At 39.1% G+C, this 22,117-nt stretch overlaps 1 protein-coding gene across 3 annotated transcripts in view; it reads left to right on the top strand.

Moving 5' to 3' along the window:
* ARID5B (AT-rich interaction domain 5B) overlaps positions 1-21,754 on the top strand; it is a 378,453-nt gene extending 356,699 nt beyond the window's left edge. For all 3 annotated transcript variants that reach the window (XM_077455424.1, XM_077455425.1, XM_077455426.1), the window contains 2 exons: positions 7,632-7,821; positions 19,031-21,754. In XM_077455424.1, the coding sequence (XP_077311550.1) occupies positions 7,632-7,821; positions 19,031-21,154 (2,314 nt within the window). In that variant the 3' untranslated portion in view covers positions 21,155-21,754. The remainder of the gene's footprint in view (positions 1-7,631; positions 7,822-19,030) is intronic.
* Positions 21,755-22,117: the final 363 nt, after the last annotated feature.

Here is a 22,117-nt window from a genome sequence, read left to right as displayed (position 1 = left end):
CAGAAAAAAAAAGGGGGGGGGGGGTGTGGAAAGGGAGTATGTGTTGTGAGGACTCCCATGATTTGAAGCAATATGGATGTAACATTTAATTTTCGTGCATATAGTGCCCTTTTTTTTTTCTGTTGTTTGTTTTTTCATTTAATATATTGATAGACTGTATAAATAAATGTGAAATGTGAAATATATGTGAAATATTCTATGATGTTGATCTGATTGATATATTCTGGGATCCAGGTAGGGAAGTGCACACTATTCATGTCATGGGGGACCAGTCAGACAGCTCAGTTGAGGCTGCTGTCAATCAACCACCTAGGGGAAAGGAGGAGCAGGAGAGGGGTGTTCCACTGTAGACTTCTAAATGTGTGTACACATGGGGTTGGTTTACTAAAACTGTACAGTGCAAAATCTGGTGCAGCTCTGCATAGAAACCAATCATTATTTTGTCAACTCTTATTTAAACAAGCTGAAGTTAAGGCGATGTTCCACCCAAAAGTGGAATTTCCACTCATTTGTCTCCTCCCCCCCCTCCAGTACTACATTTGACACCTTTCGGGAGGGAGGGGGGGGCGGATACTTGTCTTTGACAGGTACCCTGTTCCCACTTCTGGGAGTCTCGGGCGGGGACATTGACATCACTGCTCGGCTCCCTCCTCTGCCACTGGGCCAGTAGGAGAGAGGAGTGGAGCCTCACGCATGCACAGTAGTCGCAATGGCGGCAGCACCTGACAGCTGATGGAAACATCAGCTGTGGTGCTGACATCACTGGACTCCAGGACAGGTAAGTGTCCTATTATTAAAAGTCAGCAGCTGCAGTATGTGTAGCTGCTGGCTTCTAATTTTTGCAGCGGTGTGTGGACCTCCGCTTTAAAAGCTGATTGGCTACCATGCACAGCTCTACCAGATTTAGCACTTTTCAGTTTTAGTAAATGAACCCCATGCTGTTATAGAGACGTTTGCTAGGAGCATGCACACAGAGGTGGCTCCATGGGCACCCCAAAGAGGAAAGAGCCACCCTAAAGTAAGAAGGGGGTGGGGGGCCTTTTTTAACAGATGGAATATAACACAACTACAATCTTTGAAAGAAACAGACACAGCAAACCTGGTAAGTGCATTAAAGGGCTTAAGAATACTTTTTAATGATTTGCTTCTTCTGTTAATGTCTTCTCAAATAGAAAAAAAAAACTGCTTTATTATTTTAAAATCTCCTGACTTTCTCCAGACCATTAACTCTCCCCCTCTCCTCTTTTGTATTCTTAAAGTCTTAGAGCCACAAGAAGTGAGGGAAATCCCTTAGTTGACACAGAAACTAGTGTCCCTATTGAAAGATTTTTCCTCTGTTCTCAAATTTCGGTCCCAATCACAATGGTTATCAGCACAAATAGTGCGAGTGACACTTCTTAACAGAGATACAGACAGCAATTAACAGAGACCTGGAAGGGGTCCTAAGCCCCCACCACTCTATCCAAAAAAGAGACGTTTTGGTTTTACATACAAGTTATGGTGCATGACTCCGAATGCCGGTCTTTTATTACCATTTGATAGTAACACGTTTGCAGCTGTTGAATATTTTTCCATTGGAATACATTCTCTACAATGTAAAAATATTTTCCAGGAGGCTACAGAGCATGTTCAATTAAGTTATCCTATTAAGCTGATAATGAGGATTGTGAAATGTACTTCACTTATTGTGGGTTTTAAACACTAAAGATGAGATGAACAAGGTGAAGTATTTTCTTTTGCATTACTAGAATGTAGAGCTTTAATGAGCCCTAAATGCTCTTTGCTGCCCCATAGGCCACAGCAGTCATAATGCTATTGCTCAGTTTGAGCACAATGTGTATTAACTGACTTATTGTTTTACTATTTTCATGTAATGTTAGCTATGAAATGGTTGTCAGAATTTGATCTCTGGCCTATGAATACACACAATGTTATTAACTCATGAGACATCTTCTTGCTAAGTAGTACCAAAGTAATTAATTTATGAGACATTTCACTGGAGCATATACACTTTTATCTGTTTTTTACCATGCACCAGGGTCAGTGCTGTATGACAGGCTAATCTCTGTGTATATAACAGCATCAAACACATCCTTCAGAGGATTACATTACATCCTCTCCCTCACTGCCTCTGGAGTTTGGAGAAATACCTGTACCACCGGATATATGGGAGTACATGACACTCCACTCATCCTGCACGATCAGCCAAACCCAAGTACCAGCATATAGGAAAAATATGGTGTCCATGTATGAGTCGGTGAAGTCAAGCAAGGGGGGTGGGGGGGGGGTCAGGCGGAGAGGCAGGCAAGGTAAGTATACCCATTAAAGTCCTTACACTGAACCAGATCTTTTTTGTTACTGATGTTGGCAAAGCACATGTCCAGTGCAACCCAATATATAGTTTTCAAGTTTTGATGGTATGAATCACCAGACTTTTTTTTTTTTTTTGAAGATGGCATTGGTGAACCTTCATTGCAGTAGTCTGTGCCCTTTGTCCTATGGCTTTAGTTCACATGAATCGGCGTACACTGATAAAATTGGGCATGTTGCATAAAATAAACCAATGCAATTTGTGTTAACGACAAAGCACACACCAGCAAGTGTGAACAGTCCCTTAAGTGTCTGTGTGGATGGGTTGTTTGCACTGTGTGTTTACAGAGAGAACAACTCCCTATAACTTCTTGGGTTCTATTCTCATGAAAATGACATCTATACAGTTCTCAGAGAATGTGTAGCTATGTATCAGTTCTGCACTGGAAATGGTCCCTTAAATTGCGTTATACCCTTTCTGGCAGTAGCACAGTTACTGTAATCATCTGCTATATTCTGCCTATTTCCCCCCTCTTTATTATGTAAACATTAGCTGTAATATTGCAGCAGGAGGCAGGTCTTTGGCAGCCATATATTATTTTGGTAAGAGAACAGTTTACAATTTCAGCAGCTGTAACATGTTTAAACTCAGTTTGTAATGGGATCTGAGGATGAATATTCCCCATGGGCTCTGTTTAGCTTCATTACTGGCGGGCTGCCAATCCTTGGGCTAGAGAACATTATTCTCGTCTCTTAGCACATGCAATGTCAGAGCATGCTCTGTTAATGAATTTTTATTTTCAGAGCTTGCTGTCCTAAGATACTGTTTTGTTACACTGAGCTGCTCTAAAACATTGATCCTACCATTCAAACCACTCCAAAATGTGCCTGCAGTATGTGTGTGGAATAACACATGTTTTGTCAATAAAGTTTTTTTTATTTTTTTCTCTCTGTAACATAAAGCAGGAATATAACTTCATGTTACTGGCCCCACACAACGCCATTAAGGACCTCATGATTCTGCTCTAGCAGGATTATGTAGCTGCCTTTAAAACCATTAAATTTTACATACATTTGTAAAAAGCTTTCAAAATTACCATTCTCTGACCTTAGTTGTATGTAGATCCTGAGGCAGCAAAGCACATGTTTAGCTTCACAGAGAATGAGCTAAGGGTCCTAAACCTAGCATAGATAGCCTTTAAAGTGTATGTCTGGGTAAAAAAAAAAAAAAAAAAAAAAAATACATTTTTGGTACATCTCTGCAGTGCAAGCACATTTCCTCCATGTTTTGTCTCTAATGCCCTGTACACACGGTCAGAAAATCGCACGGAAAATACCGCTTTCGAAGCGATCGTACAATAATTGGATCGTTCGTACAGAGCTTTCGAGTGCCGATCAGGACAGTTCATCCGATTATTCTATCGGACATGCACGGAAATTTTTTTTCGTACGGTGCCAGATCGTACAATTTGCGTTTAATCAGTACAGCTATCTACCTCCCCTCGCCGCCAGACCAGTAGGAGAGTGCAGAGGAGCCTCGTGCAGTAGGGACCTGGCGCAAAGCCGTAATGCTACACTGCCGGGTTCACTTACCCGCAATGGTGGCAGCAGCACCCTACGGCTGATGGAAACATCAGCAGCGGTGCCGACATCGCTGGACTCCAGGACAGGTACGTTTCCTATTATAATACCAAACAAAAGCACCTAGGGAATCCTTATAAATGTTTGTAGTTGAACTCTTTAGGGTGTGTATTAGTGTATTTTTTTTTTTTGTTTTCTCTTTTTTTGGATCCTATTGTTAAAAGTCAGCAGCTGCAGTATGTGTAGCTGCTGGCTTTTAATTTTTGCAGCGGTGGGTGGACCTCCTCTTTAATGTATATTTCAAGGATTCCAGGAAATGTATTGCTACCTGAGACTTATGAACAAGGTGTTTCAGCAATGTCAAAGTTTGTAATTTAGTTCTAGTAATGTTTCCTTTCAAGAAAAAAATAAACACCATGTGTATTTACCAAGTTTTTGGGGTGTCTACAGAAAGTAAACTTTGGAAAAAAAAAAAACGAAAACAGTAGATAACAGAAAAGAAATGGGCTACTTTCTAAACAGAATGCAATGACAGCACGCAACTAGAGGAACTCACGATCTTATGGTATAATTGTAGGTGATTCTGATGTTCCAGGTCCTATATATTAGCCTCATGTACTAGTTAGTAAGTCTCTTTTGGTAAACCTTTAAAGTGTATGTCCACCAAAAATATACAATACACTTTTTTTTTTTCTTAATACATCCTTAAATGTGGACTTTCATACAATCACCTGTTTGTTTGTTCCCCTTCCATCTCCAATGTATTACCTGTTGATCCTGCTAGTATGCTGCTTCCTGCAGCACTTTTTTTTTAGGTGTCACAACACTGCAAAAGCCCGTCTCTGTTTAAAAAAATAAAAATAAAAAATTCACACTTCCCCTTGCAGCACTTCCTCATGTCAGCTGAGTGTTATAGCAGAGAGAAGGGCACCACCTTCTTGTGACAAGTGTGGTGGAAGTGTCTGCCCACTGGCCCTGCAGGTGGTGGCAAGTAAAGGCATAGAAATTTAATGATTTGGATTAAAACAATTAAAAATAAGAAAAAAATTAATGATGATGTTGGGCTATCCATGCACTTATATATATTGCCTAGACATTTACTTTAAGCAAAACTACTTCCAAAGAAATGGCCAACGTGCTAAAGCTTTGCTTCAACTAAATTAATTTGTCTTTAAAACAACAGAATGTTCTCTATAGCAGCATTCATATTTTGAAGTCGCTGAGTTGTGCATTAATCCTACAATGAGTCATTAATCATGCCAAATGCATTTGGAGGCAGAAGAGAAAGAGAGAGATCATCATTGAAGTTGCAACTGAGAATGTAATATAATCCATCTCTCCTAATTATAACACATTTATGTTCTCCTTTAAGATCAAGAACTAAGGACTGCAAAACAGATTATAAAAAAAGAACATTGATGTGTCCTCTATTTGTCAGAGATTTCAGTTGCCTGTAAAAAGAGAAAAAAAAAGTTTTTAATTCTGATAAGCACGTTATTGTGGTGGTTGTAGTTTTTCTATTGCTGTTGATGCAAGAAACCATATTATTGTCAGATGTTCTTGTTTTATAGATTACAGTGATGTATCTGAAATTCTAAAAGGCATATTTTTATACTACACTGGGCTTCATTTTAGGATATCTGAGAAGAGGTCAAATAAAACCTGTTTTATTTGATGTGTAGGCTCCGTGCCCAAAAATGCAACTTGTCTCTTTGTCATGCTAATCCTTTGGCCTTAGTCATTTCTCAGCTACTGACCTGAGATGAAAATGGAGAAGAAAAGTCTTAACTCTACTTGCTGCCTACTTGCACTTGTAATTTATTTTAACTCCGAAATGGCTAGCATTTTCAGAAGCGGTTTAGTATGCCAAACCATGTCTCTTGACAAGCCCAATCTGTGATAATCATTTCAATCCAGATTTACTGCACAGGGTTCTAAAAGAAAGAGAATCCCCTTAAGCTACTGAGTTTTTTCGTTAAACCCGCCGGGTTGAAAAAAAACTGTCGGCTCTGGTGAGAGCCGCTGCACTAACTATACAAAGTTAGTGCAGCGATCTCCCCTCGCTGAGCTGTTGTGTTCTGATGGTGGGGACTGCCATCATCTTTCAGCCATTGGTGGACAACACTGATTGGAATTTGGTCGGCTGCTGGTTTTCCTGCATGTGCGTCCCACAAAAGCTGGCTTCACCAGTACTATATTGAAGCCCCATACACATGGACCCAATGTTGGACTTTTTTAATTTTTTTTTAATTTTTTTTACCGGCTGGTGTTTCCCAACATTCGGCCCATGTGTATGGTGCTTCAGTATAGTACTGGTGAAGCCACTTAGGCTTCCAGGTGTTCATGAATGAGGGGGGATTATTGTAGTAGAACCAAACCGAAATAATGTTTACCTGTTCATGGGATGTTGCATAGCATTTGATTAACGGGTGTTAACAACAGTGTGAGCACTTATCCTGGTGATGTAACATAGGCAGTATGGATTGCATTGGTGATAGAACAAGGAGCGATTCCATCGGTGCTGATGAGCGCAGAAAATTAATGATTGGGGTTGTGTTTGGTGAGAGCCAACAAGAAAGGCAAATGAACAGATGTGCTTGTGGATACCGGTATGTGAGCATTTCCGACTGATGAACTTCTGCTAGGTGACAGAATACAGTATGGTTGATCAAAGGATGCTACATGTCAAAGGAAAGTGCAAAAACAGCCTATTTAAAGAAGCCTTTGCAGTCTATCTGCCAACACTTTGATCAGATGCTGTAGAGTTGCATATACAATTTGCTAAATTAGGCTAATTAATTGGTTAAATGCTATGGGGTTGATTTGCTACGAGAGTTGAGAATCTTCACCAAATTAACTAGCTTTGTTCACCTTGAATACCCAATCATGTGTACATAAATTAAACAGGATTTTTTTTTTCCACATGTTTTAATAATAGAAGCAAATTCTACTTCACAGTGAGTGAAAAGTATCAACTTCTTAAAGGGGACTGCACTTTCGTGGGATAAAAGTAGCAAATAAAGAAAAAAATAATATATTGTATACAATTGTGGCACAAGTCATATTGTTAACTGAATGTTCTTAAAAATTCCCTTTCCTTTTCAATCTGCAGCCACTGTAATGTTCTGAGAATACATTGCAATATGGCTACCTGGAGTTGTTCTGTACACACAGTGTGTTCTGGCCACCCCCAGAAACTATTTCCTGCTTGTGTGATTGGCTCACCAATTTTCCTAGAAATTTGCCTAAGATACAAGTCAAATTTCAGGCACCCCCTGCAACAAGAATGTCATTTTTGGTGAGACACTCCTAGTAGGAACAGGTCTAAAGGGATGCAGGCCCTGACAGACACCTGATAATTATGAAACCACTCCCATTAGACCCACTCATCACCGAGGCTCAGAGGAACATACAGGGACAACTTCAGAACAACAAAAGGTAGGAATCTGCAACAATGGTTGTTAAGAAGGGAACCTTTTTTTCGCAACAAAAGTGGAGTTACACTTTAAGTAAATCAGCCTACATGTGTTAGTGGTCCAAACACAATCTATCCTCTTTAAAAAGTGCATACACCCAGTTTGTATTTTGGTTTTCCTGTGAAGAGGAAAACTGAACATTTCTAAATAAATTTGTATTCAATATGACCACTGTGAGATTACAGGATATGAAAATAATTTGAAGCGTACGTTCAATAACTTTTCACAAATATAAATAACTAATGTTCTTTCTTAAATCTATAGATTAATACTGCCGTATGAAAGGTTTCTCAAAGGAGAAGAGGACAAGCCGCTACCTCCTGTGAAGCCTCGGAAACCTGATACCAATTCTCCAGAAGTGGAGGCAAAAAACAAAATTTGCAGCAAAAAAGGGGTTAAGCAAGAAATTTCAAAGAAGGAAAAGAATGCTTCTGGTAGAGCCGAGGAAGAAGAGGTAACTATTGATTCCCTTAATCATATAAATAACAAGCAGGTGGCATTGTGGGAGAGATTCAAAATTGTTGCTTCTGATCCTGACAAAACTGTGCAGCTGTTGGGGAAATTAGGTCATCTCAATCAGTCAAGATACAGTATCTCACAAAAGTGAGTACACCCCTCACATTTTTGTAAATATTTTATTATATCTTTTAATGTGACAACACTGAAGAAATGACACTTTGCTACAATGTACAGTAGTGAGTGTACAGTTTATATAACCATGTAAATTTGCTGTCCCCTCAAAATAACTCAACACACAGCCATTAATGTCTAAACCGCTAGCAACAAAAGTGAGTACACCCCCTAAGTGAAAATGACCAAATTGGGCCCAATCCCTCCCTGGTGTCATGTGATTCGTTACAAGGTCTCAGGTGTGAATCTGGAGCAGGTGTGTTAAATTTGTTCTACATGGCACCTCATGGCAAAGCACTCTCTGAAGACTTGAAAAAAGAATTGTTGCTCTACATAAAGATGGCCTAGGCGTTGAGAAGATTGCCAAGACCCTGAAACTGAGCTGCAGCACGGTGGCCAAGACCATACAGCGGCTTAACAGGACAGGTTCCACTCAAAACAGGCCTCACCATGGTCAACCTCTGGACATGATGCACATGCACTCAAATTCTGAGGTTGTCTTTGGGAAATAGATGTATGATTGCTGCCAGCATTGCTGAAGGGGTGGGGGTCAGTCATGCAGACCATTTTGATGCGATGCATGGTCTGAGCTCTGTCATCCCAGAAGGAAGCCTCTTCTAAAGATGATGTACAAGAAAACCGGCAAACAGTTTGCTGAAGACATGCAGACTAAGGTCATAGATTACTGGAACCATGTCCTGTGGTCTGATGAGACCAAGATAAACTTATTTGGTTCAGATGGTGTCAAGCGTGTGTGGCGGTAACCAGGTGAGGAGTACAAAGACGAGGGTGTCTTGCCTACAGTCAAAGATGGTGGTGGGAGTGTCATGGTCTGGGGGTGCATGAATGCTGCCGGAACTGGGGAGCTACAGTTCATTGAGGGAACCATGAATGCCAACATGTACTGTGACATACTGAAGCAGAGCATGATCCCCTCCCTTCAGAGACTGGGCTGCAGGGCAGTATTCCAGCATAACGATCCCAAACAAACCTCCAAGACAACCACTGCCTTGCTAAAGGTGATGGACTGGCCAAGAATGCGTCCAGACCTAAACCCTATCGAGCATCTGTGGGGCATCCTCAAACCGAAGGTGAAGGAGCGCAAGGTCTCTAACAACCACCAGCTCTGTGATGTCGTCATGGAGGAGTGGAAGAGAACTCTAGTGGCAACCTGTGAAGCTCTGGTGAACTCCATGCCCTAGAGGCAGTGCTGGAAAATTAATGGTGGCCACACAAAATATTGACACTTTGGGCCCAATTTGTACATTTTCACTTAGGGGTGTACTCGCTTTGTTGCCAGCGGTTTAGACATTAATGGCTGTGTGAGTTATTTTGAGGACAGCAAACTTACACTGTGCTACAATGTAAAGTAGTGAGTGTACAGCTTGTATAAAAGTGTAATTTCTTCAGTGTTGTCACATGAAAAGATACAATCAAATATTTACAGAAATGTGAGGGGTATATTCAGTTTTGTGAGATACTGTAGCTGGAAAGCTTAAAACATTTCTGCCATTTTTTTTTTTTTTTTTGAAGAGGATGAGAAAGTTACCTTTATGATTTGTAAGGTAGTGATCTGCAACATTGGGAGCCCTGGCCGACATGCGTTGTCATGTAGATGTGTATAATGGGTCATATTTTTTTCCCCACCAAGATTCACTTATTAGCTAAGTGATGGCTTGTTCTTCAAAAATTCCCCTTTACATAATCTAATTGCTATGAGCAGTTACTCCTAACCAAGCTTTTATAGACTTCAGCAGTCTCTCTATTTGCCTGTAGCATCAACTGTTAAACAGTAGGAGACAGCTAGTGTTATATTATGATTTTTCATTATATTTGATAGAAAATGACATTACATTTTGTACAAAAAACATTTATAAATAATAGCATAGCGCTTAAGCCGTATACAGCCAAGTACAGGCTGTGCTCTCACTATGAATGAGAAAAGTTCGAGAAAAATAATTTCAGAAAAGACAAATAAATCTTGTTTATGGCTCTTGGTTTAAGTCTTATTCACCGAAAAGAGAACAAACTTCTGTAAGGGATAATTCATCCAAACAGCATGCACTATATGACGTTAAAGAAGACCTCTGCTTAAAACCTTTATTTTTGTAGTATCTTTTATAAATATTTGCACATTTCTGTCACTGAACACAAGTCCCACTGTGCTGATGAAGCTGATGCATGTGGCTTGGTATACGTTGTTTTTTTTTTTTTTTTTGTTCTTTTATATTCTGTTTCAATTAACGTATGAAATAATTCAGTAGGATTTTGACAAATGCACCTGTGGTTTCCGGAACCAACCATCAGCTTTTTTTTAGAACCTTCATATGCAAGTTTTCTGAAATGCTTTCAAAGGATTTCAAAATGCATTGAGGTGTACAATCTGCTGCAAGTGTCAATGTAATTCTAAGGACAATTCAAATGCAGATCGCAAACACAATTTGTTTGCCTGCACCAGATCACATGTGCCATGTGATACGGTTACAGTGTGTTTTTAACCAGTCCCGAACCACACTATAGCCACACTATAGCAGATTTACTGCTACAGGGCGGTCTTCCTGTAAGTCATTCTGCACTTCTGCTTACAGGGGGCAAGCATGATTAATCACAGCAGAGGCCAATCTGCAGGCACTGGATGTCTGCCGGCACCCACCGATCATCGACAAAACAGAACAGAATGGAGATCTGTCTGTGTAAACAAGGCAGATCATAGTTCTTACAGGGGGAAGGGATGGATTTTGTGTCCCTGCAAAGCAGCACACAAATGTCACAAAAACATAGGCTAGGCACATAATTAACATGTTGATCACCCTAGATGTTCATCCCCTTCCCAGCCAGTGTCAGTACAGTGACCGTGCGTATTTTTGGTACTGAACACCGTATTAGTAACACTGGTCCCCCACTAAGTGTCCGATATTGCGTCAGGCACCAACTCAGTACTGTTATGCATTGCTGCCATTAACAGTATATAAAAAAAAAGAAAAATCCATAAATGTCATAGTTTGGGAATGTTATAGCATGTACAATCAATATACAGTTATTTATTTTTTGTACTAAAAGCATGTAGCAGTGTACGTATTGGCCTAAATTTATAAAGAAATTTCTATTTTTTTTTTTATTGTATGTTTTATAGCAGACAATATTTATTTTTCCCAAAAACTTTTGTTTTTTTTTGTTTTTCTTTTTTGCGTTTATACAAGCTAAAAAGAAAACCCTCTGCTGGAACTTTGAAGGGCATATACTCCAAAATAATCAAAAATTATATATAAAAATATATATATATTATTTAAAATGGTTAAAAACAGGAAATTCAAAATGTATGGTTAAAACACAATTAATGCGGAAGCAGTATGGTGCACAGTAATTGGAGCACATATAACCACTTGTGTGTTCCACTACACAGAGCAAGTACAGAGTATACCCGACGTGTTTCAAGATATAGCTTTATTCCTCTTCTTCAGGGGTGAGTGGTTATGGGTAAAACAATAATATCTATAGATAACAGACAGAAATATGCAAAGATCTTTACAACAGCAAAATTCTATAAAAATATAGATATACATAGTGAGTGCTTTTGGGCTGGACCTCCCTGCCCTTCACCCTTTGGTGGATACATGGCGGCAAAAATCCTCGTTTTTAACTGATGCGGTTGTTTAGGATATTCCCTTATTTTACAGTTTTGCTTTTGTAAATGTATTTCTGTCTCTGTTAATTATAGATATTATTGTTTTACCCGTAACCACTCAGCCTTGAAGAAGAGGAATAAAGCTGTACCTCAAAACATGTTAGATATACTCTGTAGTTGTGTGTTCCACTACATAGAGCAAGTGGTTATATGTGTTCCAATTACTGTGTATCATACTGCACCCGCATTGATTGTAGCGTTGTAAACATTTTGAATTTCCTGTTTTACCAATTTTAAATAAAACCTATCTTTTTATCGATCATTTTGCAGTATATGCCCTTCAAAGGCCCACTAGAGCGTTTTCTTTGTAGCGTGTCTACATTTAGGGATGTGGGCATTCCCTCCTACATTTCTTTACCATCAGCATTCAGCTTTTCTTTAACTTGTTTTGTTTACAGCGCAAAAAACCCAGAGGTGATCAAATACCGAATACCAAAAGAAAGCTCTATCTGTAGGGGGAAAAAAAATTACAAATTTTATTTTGGTACAGCATTACATGACTGCGCAATTGTCAGTTAAAGTAATGCAGTGCTGTATCTAAAAAATGGCCTGGTCACAAAGAGTGTAAATCTTCTGGAGGTCAAATGGTTAAAATTTGTGTATGCGCTACTTTTGGCGCTGTCCAGTGCCATTTCAACCTATTCAAATGGCTGGTCTGAAAATCACATTGCACAGCAACACAGCATGCATTCTTGTGCAATTTTGGTGTAACGCTTAGAAACACAGCTAACTGAAAAATGCAAAAAAAGAAGAGCATATTACACATAATGTATATACACACACTTGAACAATTGTGTTGTCAGACTTGAAAGGAAAGATGAAACTCTGATGTTTACTTTATTACCAAGTTGAGTGTTCTCATTTTAACGTGAATGAAATCTTTTCTAAAGGAGGATAATCATGTGATCATGTGCATGCTTGTGAAGAGATAGCAATTCCTTTCATGGGCATGAAACATTTGTGCTGAACATAGGATGTTTTCTTAGCATGTGAATAGTGAAGGGGATGTTTAATTTGTTTCAGAACATTGAATACAGATGGAGAAGATAAATCTTTAAAAGCTGCATTCTTTATTCTAAAGTTCATCATGTTCTTAAAACTCCATCTTAAGTAGGTTATTCTTGATTGCTCAAAGGAGCGTCTGAGAAAAATTGTAGATGTATAGTAAGTAATGACAGTCTTAAGCAGCAAAGATAAATATAGGTTCAGGTTAAGCAGCTCCACAAACATTTGTTTAAGGAAGGACAATAATACTTGAGATGTTGCGTAACAAAAGGTTTCATTGCTGTCTGATTTATTTAGGCATACAGACTCAGAATTCCTTAATATAAAAAAATTATTTGAAGTGTTTGTCATGCTAATTACAGCCCCCATATTTTTGTTACGTTGGCTACAATTCCAGGGACCCAAATATGCTGTAGTGTTTGGTCCACAGACAGGCAGTTCAAATTATTGTACTAGAACTCCTGGCAACTAATGAGAAATTATGTTTTATTGTTTAGGGCCTCATGTTCCATAAACTTACATTTTCCAATACGGTTTTGCGGTTAAAAGCCCAATAGAATTCCACTCATGATAAAATCTCTTACATAGCCCTATGGGCTCTATAAACCACAATTTGGACTCATTATCCACATCTCTTCACCAAGGGCCTGCAGAATAATCCAGTGGCCCAATCCCTCAGCTTCACCAGACACCACCATGAATAAAATTTGGTCCCAAAATAATCCATAACATGACGTACAGAGTGTCTATCTAGGGCTTTGCAGGTGTGTAATCTCTTCCCTATAAAACAATGACAAGCCAACCCCCCCCCCCCCCCCCCCAAAAAAAAGCCCTTCTTTCAGAAGGTGATGTGACCCCACTCTCTGCTATACCTCTTAACCACTTGCTTACTGGGCACTTAAACCCCCCTCCTGCCCAGACCAATTTTCATCGCTGATGCACTTAGACAATTGCACGGTCATACAACATTGTACCCAAATGAAATTTTCAACATTTTTTTTCACACAAATCCAGCTTTATTTTGGTGGTATTTAATCACAGCTGTGATTTTTATTTTTTTTGCTAAGCAAGCAAAAAAATGAATTTTGAAAAAAAAAAAAGTTTGTTATAAAATTTTGCAAACAGGAAATTTTTATCCTTCATTGGTATACGCTGATGAGGCGGTAGTGATGGGCCCTGGTAGGTGACACTGATCTCTATTGCTAGGTGGCACTGTTGTCTACTGTTAGGTGGCACTGAGGAGCTAGCAGCAACTCTCCATGATCGGGACTGATGTACCTCTCACCGCTGCCGGTGATCTTTTTTTTTTTTTTTTTTCTCCTCATGCTGTCAGCTTACCAGCTCTGTTTACATCATATGATCGGCTGATAGCAGATCACTTGATAAGGGCTCGGGATCGACCCCTTATGCAGATCTGTGATCCAGCGAGTCTCAGGCTCACTGATCAGAGCGCGCCATGCACGCCCTGCAGGCCGCTTGGGCACAGCAAGCAAAGCAAGTCCATGCTATAGTGGTCATTAGGATATAGCGCGGATCTGAGCCAGTTAAGCTGTGCTGTCCCATCTGCAAGCCCACATGGTCGCTGTTAGGAACCTGTTGTAAAAAAAATATTATATCACATAGAGAGGCTTTTTAGTCAAAAAAAATTTGCACCAGAGCATTTAAACACACTCGCACACCCCCAAAAAATTTAATAAAAATTTGAATCCACCTCTCCCTGCCGTACATGCATATATAAACACACCCTTATTTGCACTATACCTGTTACATTGCTGCCCATGCCAAAGAAAGAACACGGTTAACTCGAAAATGTGATGAGCTGTAGGGGCTCTTAGCCCATGTCCACATTGGGCCAATTTGACATTTCAAACCAGTGCCTATTGCTGGCAATGGCACAGTCCGAATTTGTGCCACGCCAATTTCAATAGACATCTGTTCATGAATCCACAAAGATGTCTATCAAATCCGAAAATGGGTAATATATTGTGTGCCCTATAATGGACTTATGCAAATATTGTGTGCCATAAAAAATTGCAAGTACCACCACTTTATTCTCCAGGGTGTCTTTCAGAAAATATATAATGTTGGGGGTTTAAACTAATCTTCGGATCTAAAATTCAAGCTCTGGCAGGAAAAGGCTTAACTAAGCAACAAACAATTAACCTCCTCTTCCTGTTAGTGTTTTTTGTCTGTTACTGCTAATGTCTTTTCATTGTGGTTTTTACATACCAAATAAACATTTTTAAACCCTTAAGGGCTCCTTCACACGGACATGTCCATGTATGGAGCCCGCTCTACTTAGCAGGGAACACTCCGTCGATCCCCGCTGAGCAAGCAGATGACAGGTCCGTCTCTGCAGACTGTGCAGGGATGGACCTGTCAGAGCGCCGCTCTCCCCTATGGGGGAACGGATGACGACGGACAGTAGAGTTTGTTGCCACCCGATCTGATGATGAATGGAAAAGTAGGTTTTTCCTCCATCACACTTTTTCAGATCGGAGCGAGTTGGATGTCAGCGGACATGTCACCGCTGACATCCGACGCTCCATAGAGGTCTATGGAGCGTCCGTTCAGGTCCGCCTAAAAAAAACTGACGGGCAGACCTGACCGGACAGTCCATGTGAAAGAGGCCTTATTGAATTTCTAAATAAACACCATGATTTACACCAGCTGGTTAATTTTAGTGTCATGATAAACAAGAATAATGAAAATAAACGTTGTATCCAAAGTAACCATGATGTATGCAAAGAATGAATTCAATTTAAAAGTGTGCTTCAAATCTGTGATTAATAAAGGGGACATTTCATTCAAATGATTGCGGTTTCTTTCACAAAACTATGACATTTGTAAAGAAAAAAAATTAAGTCTTATATACTAAACCACAGGCTCCTTTTCAAAGTTTAGCCTTAATAATCATTCCATTAATTTATAGTTTGTGGTAATTACTCATCAACCCAGATTGAAACTTTGCTTCACTCTTCAGCATGTGTATCCACTTAATCTGAACAATTCTTAAAACTGTAGATTATAAAAAAAATAACATAGTAGACATGTTTTTTTTTTTTTTTTTAATCGACAAGAGCTGGCCTTAAAAATAAACTTCTGACACTGACCGCCCCCCCCCCGTTTTTTTCTGGGGTTCTCAGCTCTTGATTGGATAGATTGATAGCAGTGCAGCCATTGGCTCCCACCGCTTTCAATCAAATCCAATGATCCAGGGGGCCGAGTCGGCATTCTGTGTCTATAGAAGCAAATCCCCCCCCCCCCGAGAGTGCTTACCCAGGGGGGTTTACTGATGTGAGGAGGAGCTGCAAGAGCCTCCAGGGGACTCCAGAAGATGAGGTTCAGAGCCACACTATGCAAAATTAACTGCAGTGGAGGGATGACATGTTTGTTTAAAAAAAAAAAAAAAAAAAGAGAGGGTTTATAAACCCTTTAATTCCACCCCCAGCTTTGCTCACCAGTCTGGTATTCTCGTGTAATTGAATAAGCTCTAGAGACCACTGATAAAGCAATACTTATTAAACAACTAATGATGGCATTCTGAGTGAAAAGAGCTGTTATTAGGAAGAATAGAGAACAGTGAGTACATGGCTTTAAAAAAAAAAAAAAGAAACCTGTATCTGTTAAAAATATTTAAAAAGACAGGGAATTGAAAGGATGCAATGTGAAAATGACAGCGTCAAAACAGATGTGAATCATTAGCTCTTTTTTATTTGAAAGTAATGACCAGCGGTACTGTATTTAGATAATGCATTTCTTTATGTTGCTCACTCTGTTATCTCATCAGGGGAGAGAAGAAAATAAGATTTTACACAATGATTTAGCATGGCTTCTTCTAAAGGGAAAGACAGCAGCCATTGTTAGGCCTGTCAGCCTTCAGTACTGCAGATAGAATGGGCCATTGACCCTTGGGGTCGGAGGTTACATCACGACATAATGGAATGAATAGCAAGAATTTCCATGATTGAAGTTATCAAATATGCTGTATGAAACAGACCTAAATCAAAAGCCAAACTATATTGCTATTCTAACCGTACAAACTGTTATTAGACGCATTTAGTCTGTGGTAACATTTTCTTAAGGGAAGGTACAATGCAAAATGTTTAATATTTGAACATTTAATGGGTGATATTTAGAGAATACACTTTTTTGGGGGTTTTTTGGGCAGTTTCCTTTTATTGATCATGTATATGACCCTTTTTATTATGCCCCTCCTTCCGAGAACAGACCTCATTTAATCTAAACTGACCCACTGCCACCAATCAGATAGTCACAAAGTTAAATTAGTTGCTACAAAGCAGTAAAGACAAGAATTCTAGCAGAGTATTGACAAAACAGGCCAAGTAGATTTGTCAGTGTGGGTGATGCAGGGTCTCTGTAGTGAATGTGTTCAGGAATTTACTCACTGAAACTAAGTATTGCTGACTATGTCTACATGAATTGGCCTAGGAGTCCTAAATTTGTGACTACTTCAGACAAGAACGTGACAAAGTGACAAGTTCCTGTGAAAATGAACCCCAGTTGGTAAAATAGTTCTCTGTTGCAAAAAGACTTAAATGAACTTATTACCTTAAAAAAAAAAAAAAAAAAAAAAATGTACCGGAACACTTTATCATAATCTATAGGTATGATGGTATGCACTAGCAAAGCAGCTGTCTAACATTTTAGGAAATGTGCAAATAGTTTCCAGTTTACTGGGAGATTTATTCAGCCAACACCATAATTTGCGTTACTCCTTTTATTACACATACACTATCAGTTTTTAATTAAAAATATGTATTCCTTTGTAACAACTGGTAAATACTTGTTAAACTGGAAGACAAAATGGCTGCATTTATGGATGGCACCCATAATTTTTAGAATAGGAAACTATTATATTGATACTATGGTTTTTCTTCTTTGGAATGTTACTCAAAACTTCTCCCACACATCCACATGGCAGACTTCTTAAAACTATTGTAAAGTTTAGCTGATCTAGTGTTTTGAGAAGTTAGCCATAGATATTTTTGTAATGCTGACTCACGTACCCATATGACCATTAGATAAACATTTTAGTTTGTGGTATATCAGTATGAAGAAATTCATATCCTTGGGGCATAGCACTCATAAATAAAGCTGAATTTAATACAAACCCAAACCAAGCAACATTACATTGTCAGCAAAAAAGTATTTCATGATTTTCACAACAGGTTTATTTATTCACTCGTCAATTTGGTTATTTAACTTGCAGCTTGAATGGTCATTGGCAAATGTGATGATTAAAAAGAAGCTTTACTTATTTCACAATTTCTGAACAGTTTAGGTGGTTGTATGTTTGAAACCAAAGGGGGAGCTCTATCCACATGTATGACTTGGAAGTAGGGATGACCAAACCTGAATATTCAACATTTGTGTGAAGCCCAGTGGTTTTGCATAAAAATGGTCAAAACCTATTACTGTTCTCTTTTAATGGGGTGCTTCCTCAATTTTGGTATTAATTGTGATAAGTGTCCCATCGCATTAAGTTGCATGTGCTATGAATAGAGAGCTTAGAGGATCAAATTAGAAGCTATTCACAGCATAGTTATGTAAAAACATCATCAAATGCATCACCTGATGGCTACAGATCATAGTCTGACTAAAAGTGTTAGATAACTTAATCAAACTGATGGCCATCTGTACACTGACTCCTCCTTGCATAAATGAGATGGATAAAAAGATGACTTCAGCTCCTTGTTCTCCACTTGTGGAGAATGCCTCAGATGCGTTTTGCCTTTTTCAAGGCTTAAACCAGTCTTTCTCAACTCCAGTCCTCAAGTCGCCCCAACAGGTCATGTTTTCAGGCTTGCCATTCGTTTTGCACAGGTGAGTAGATTAGTTTCACTGCCTTAGTAATTACTACAGCCATTTCATCTGAAAACATGACCTGTTGGGGTGCCTTGAGGTCTGGAGTTGAGAAACGCTAGCTTAAACTACGCTTATCACCCAAAAAGGGCAAAACGCATCTAAAGAGTTCTTTAGGTATGGAGAACAGAAGTTGGAACCATGTTTTACCCATCTCATTCACATTTATGCAAAGGGAAGTCAGTGTGCAGCCACAATTTTGTCGAGGTCTAATAGAGCCTGACAAGCTGATTTTGTGTCTCTTGCACTATTTTTTTTTCACATTCTGATCCAACTGACACAGGTATGGGGGCATTTAAGTACTACTGGTTTCATTGTGTTTATTCCTAAACACTTAAACAACTTCTTCCCCAATAGAAATGGAAATTACTTCCATTTGAAATTGTTGGCTGCACCTTTAAAAGTTGTATTCTTTATTCTAATAAACGTTATTAAAGACATCCATTTGTTTTTTTAGGCTTCACCAGAAGAGGAAAATTACCTTGATGTGGATGAGAAAGGCGTGTCAGTTGCCTATGATTCAGATGAGACCAAGCCATCTGTAGAGTGTTCTGATTTAACAGAAGAAAAAGAACAAGTACAGGAGTCTGATTCTGACACATGCCATGTGAAAAGCGAAGATAAAATGCACTCAGAACCTATTCCCGCTGACTCATTCACTCATGTAGTAAAAGAGATTAATTCTAGTCCGGCAGATGAACAACCACAAATGACTATTGAAGATTCAACCATAATAAAACAAGAGCAAAGCAAACAAGAATTATCAGACCCATCTGAAAGGGATGTCCGAGAAGGACATTTCAATATGTTTCCCACAGTTCAGCTACAGGTTCCACATGAAAACCACATAGAAGATGAAAAATTGCCTGACATGCCAGATTATATTGCAAATTGCACTGTAAAGGTAGACCCATTGGTCTCGGAGGACCTGAAGAATCCTCTAGACAGCAACATTTTACAAAATGCATTAAAGCATAATCCCAAAGTGTACTTGGTGCAAACTATGGACGTGTTAAAAGAGAAGGACACATCATTAAGTGAAGAATCATCATTCACCTATACACCTTTGTTGTACTCAAGGGGAAACCCAGGAATTATGTCCCCTTTAGCAAAAAAGAAGCTGTTATCACAGGTTAGTGGAGCCACTCAATCTGGAAGCTACCCCTATGGTTCACCCCCACCCTTAATTAGCAAGAAAAAATTAAACTCTAAAACCGAAATATCCCCACCTTTAGTACATACTCATCCATTATCCAACTCTGAAACCGTGCCAATAAACAGACCATCAGTGATACAACACGTTCAAAGTTTTAAGCATAAAACTTTAGATGATAAAAAGAACTTGACTGACCCGTACAAAATCAGTACCATAAACAAAGCTGACTCTTACCGGTCTGACTTTGCAAAACACCAACAGAGTGTGCTTGCAGAGTCGTACTCCTTGAAGTCCAGTATGCTTGAACATAAAGAGCAGATGGCTGAGAAAAGAGCATCACAACACTCCAACTTTCTGGAATTTTACTCATCACCTCATCTACATAGGCTTTACCGACAAACAGAACACCATCTTCATAATGAACATCCTTCAAAATATCATCCTCGGGAATTGTATAGAGAATCTGAAAATATTTCCTCTCCCAACAAACATCAAGAGAAGCTTCACTACCATCATTCTTTGCACCAACAAGAAAAACAGAATGTAACTGATCACATGGATGACCAACCAACTGATTTGAGCCTTCCCAAATCTATGCACAAGCACACAGCCAAAATATCAGCATCTAACCTTTCTCATCAGTTGGTGCAACAAGAAAGCAAAACTCATAGTCCATTTCAGGTCCCAAACAACAAGAATATGGGAATAGACTGCAATCCAAAGGCCTGTAGAGTTTCACCAATGACAATACCAATATCCAAAAGACACCATGAATCTGTTCACAGGTCATCAAAGACACACAGTGTAAGACATGAAAATGTAAGAAAGATGGAGGGCCTTGTTCATCCAATTACAGTTGGCAAAGTCAGTCCTCAGAACTTTGGAGCCTTACGGCCATTGAAAAGAGGCTCAGAAGAGCTAGAAGGTCCCATCAGCGAGAAAAAAATAAGAGCTGTCTCTCCTTTAACTGTGTCAAAAGAAATACCAGGGAAAGAGTGCTTTACTGGCCAAGAGGGTGAAAGCAGCAAATCTGTTCATGACAATTATTCTAGTATGATGGAAAGTCACAAATATTCATTGTCCACTCCAATTTTTCCTGGAATCTACCCAGCAAGTTTATGTGGTGGTCTCAGCACGCATTTACCGGCTGCCTACTCCCATCCACTACAGTACTTGAAAAACCAGAGTGTGCTTTCACCACTAATGCAACCTTTAGCCCTTCATTCCTTGATGATGCAAAGACAATATCTAACTAACTCCACAAACTCTCAGCAGCTCTATAGACATTTGGCTTCAGCAGCCCCTGTAGGATCTTCATATGGTGACCTACTACACAACAGTATCTACCCTTTAACGGCAATCAATCCCCAATCCTCTTTTCCATCCTCCCAACTGTCCTCTGTCCACCCCAGCACAAAACTTTAAGCAACTTCCCCTGTGGCAAAAAGCAAAATGTCAATTCTTTTAGCTACATTCCTTGCCTAGCACAATACTCTGCATAAACACTTGTCTACTGTGTGAGCCACAATATAACTTTACATTTACTATGTACAGAGGTAAGAATGGATTTTCAGGTCCCACTTGTCAGAATTGACTAGTACTTTCACAGTTTTTATAATGGGAACAGCTGATGTTTGCACACCATTTTTAACAACATTATTCAGCAAAGACCATCTGATGTATTGCACTCTTTTGTGTAAGGTGGCTGAAAACGTATTGGTTAAAATTATGGAATACATTTACACCCTGGAGGATGCGCTTTTGCTTTATTATTTTGTTTTGTTTTTTACTGTTTAAAAGTTCAATCAATGCAATGTATAGTAACAAGTCAATCATTTAAAAAAAAAAAATCTTAACACTATAATGGCCGAAAGTAAACACTGTTCAATCGACTGTACATATCTGCTCTTAAAAAGTACCCATGTCACACTGTCTGTTCACCTAATTTATGTGAATTAATCTTTCAGTTGATTTATGTGCTTTTTTATAATTTTTTTTTATTAAACAAATGCGTGTTAACTGCAAGGTCATGTTGAGAAGTTGATTGAGTAAATATATATATATATATATATATGTTCAGGTTTTTAAGTTCAAAGGCCAGCAAACCTAAACTGAAGACAAGTTTATATATAAAATAAAAAAATAACATTTATGGATACAACACAATGCTTCTTGAGTTTATCAGAATTGAACATAACTGAGATAAAGTTCTGGTACTGTGATAAGAGAATCTTCATGGAAAGGTGATGTACTACTTGGTCTTATACAAAGATTCAAACTGTGACCAGGTGTTTAAATACTTTAACCACTTGCTTACTGGGCACTTAAACCCCCCCCCCCCCCCCCCTCTGCCCAGACCAATTTTCAGCTTTCAGAGCTGACACACTT

This window comes from Lithobates pipiens, unplaced genomic scaffold, assembly GCF_037356315.1.
Source record: "Lithobates pipiens isolate NorthernLeopardFrog02 unplaced genomic scaffold, aLitPip1_a1.2 Scaffold_25, whole genome shotgun sequence".
Taxonomy (NCBI): Eukaryota; Metazoa; Chordata; class Amphibia; order Anura; family Ranidae; genus Lithobates; species Lithobates pipiens.
This window is presented reverse-complemented; position numbering and strand designations above follow the sequence as displayed.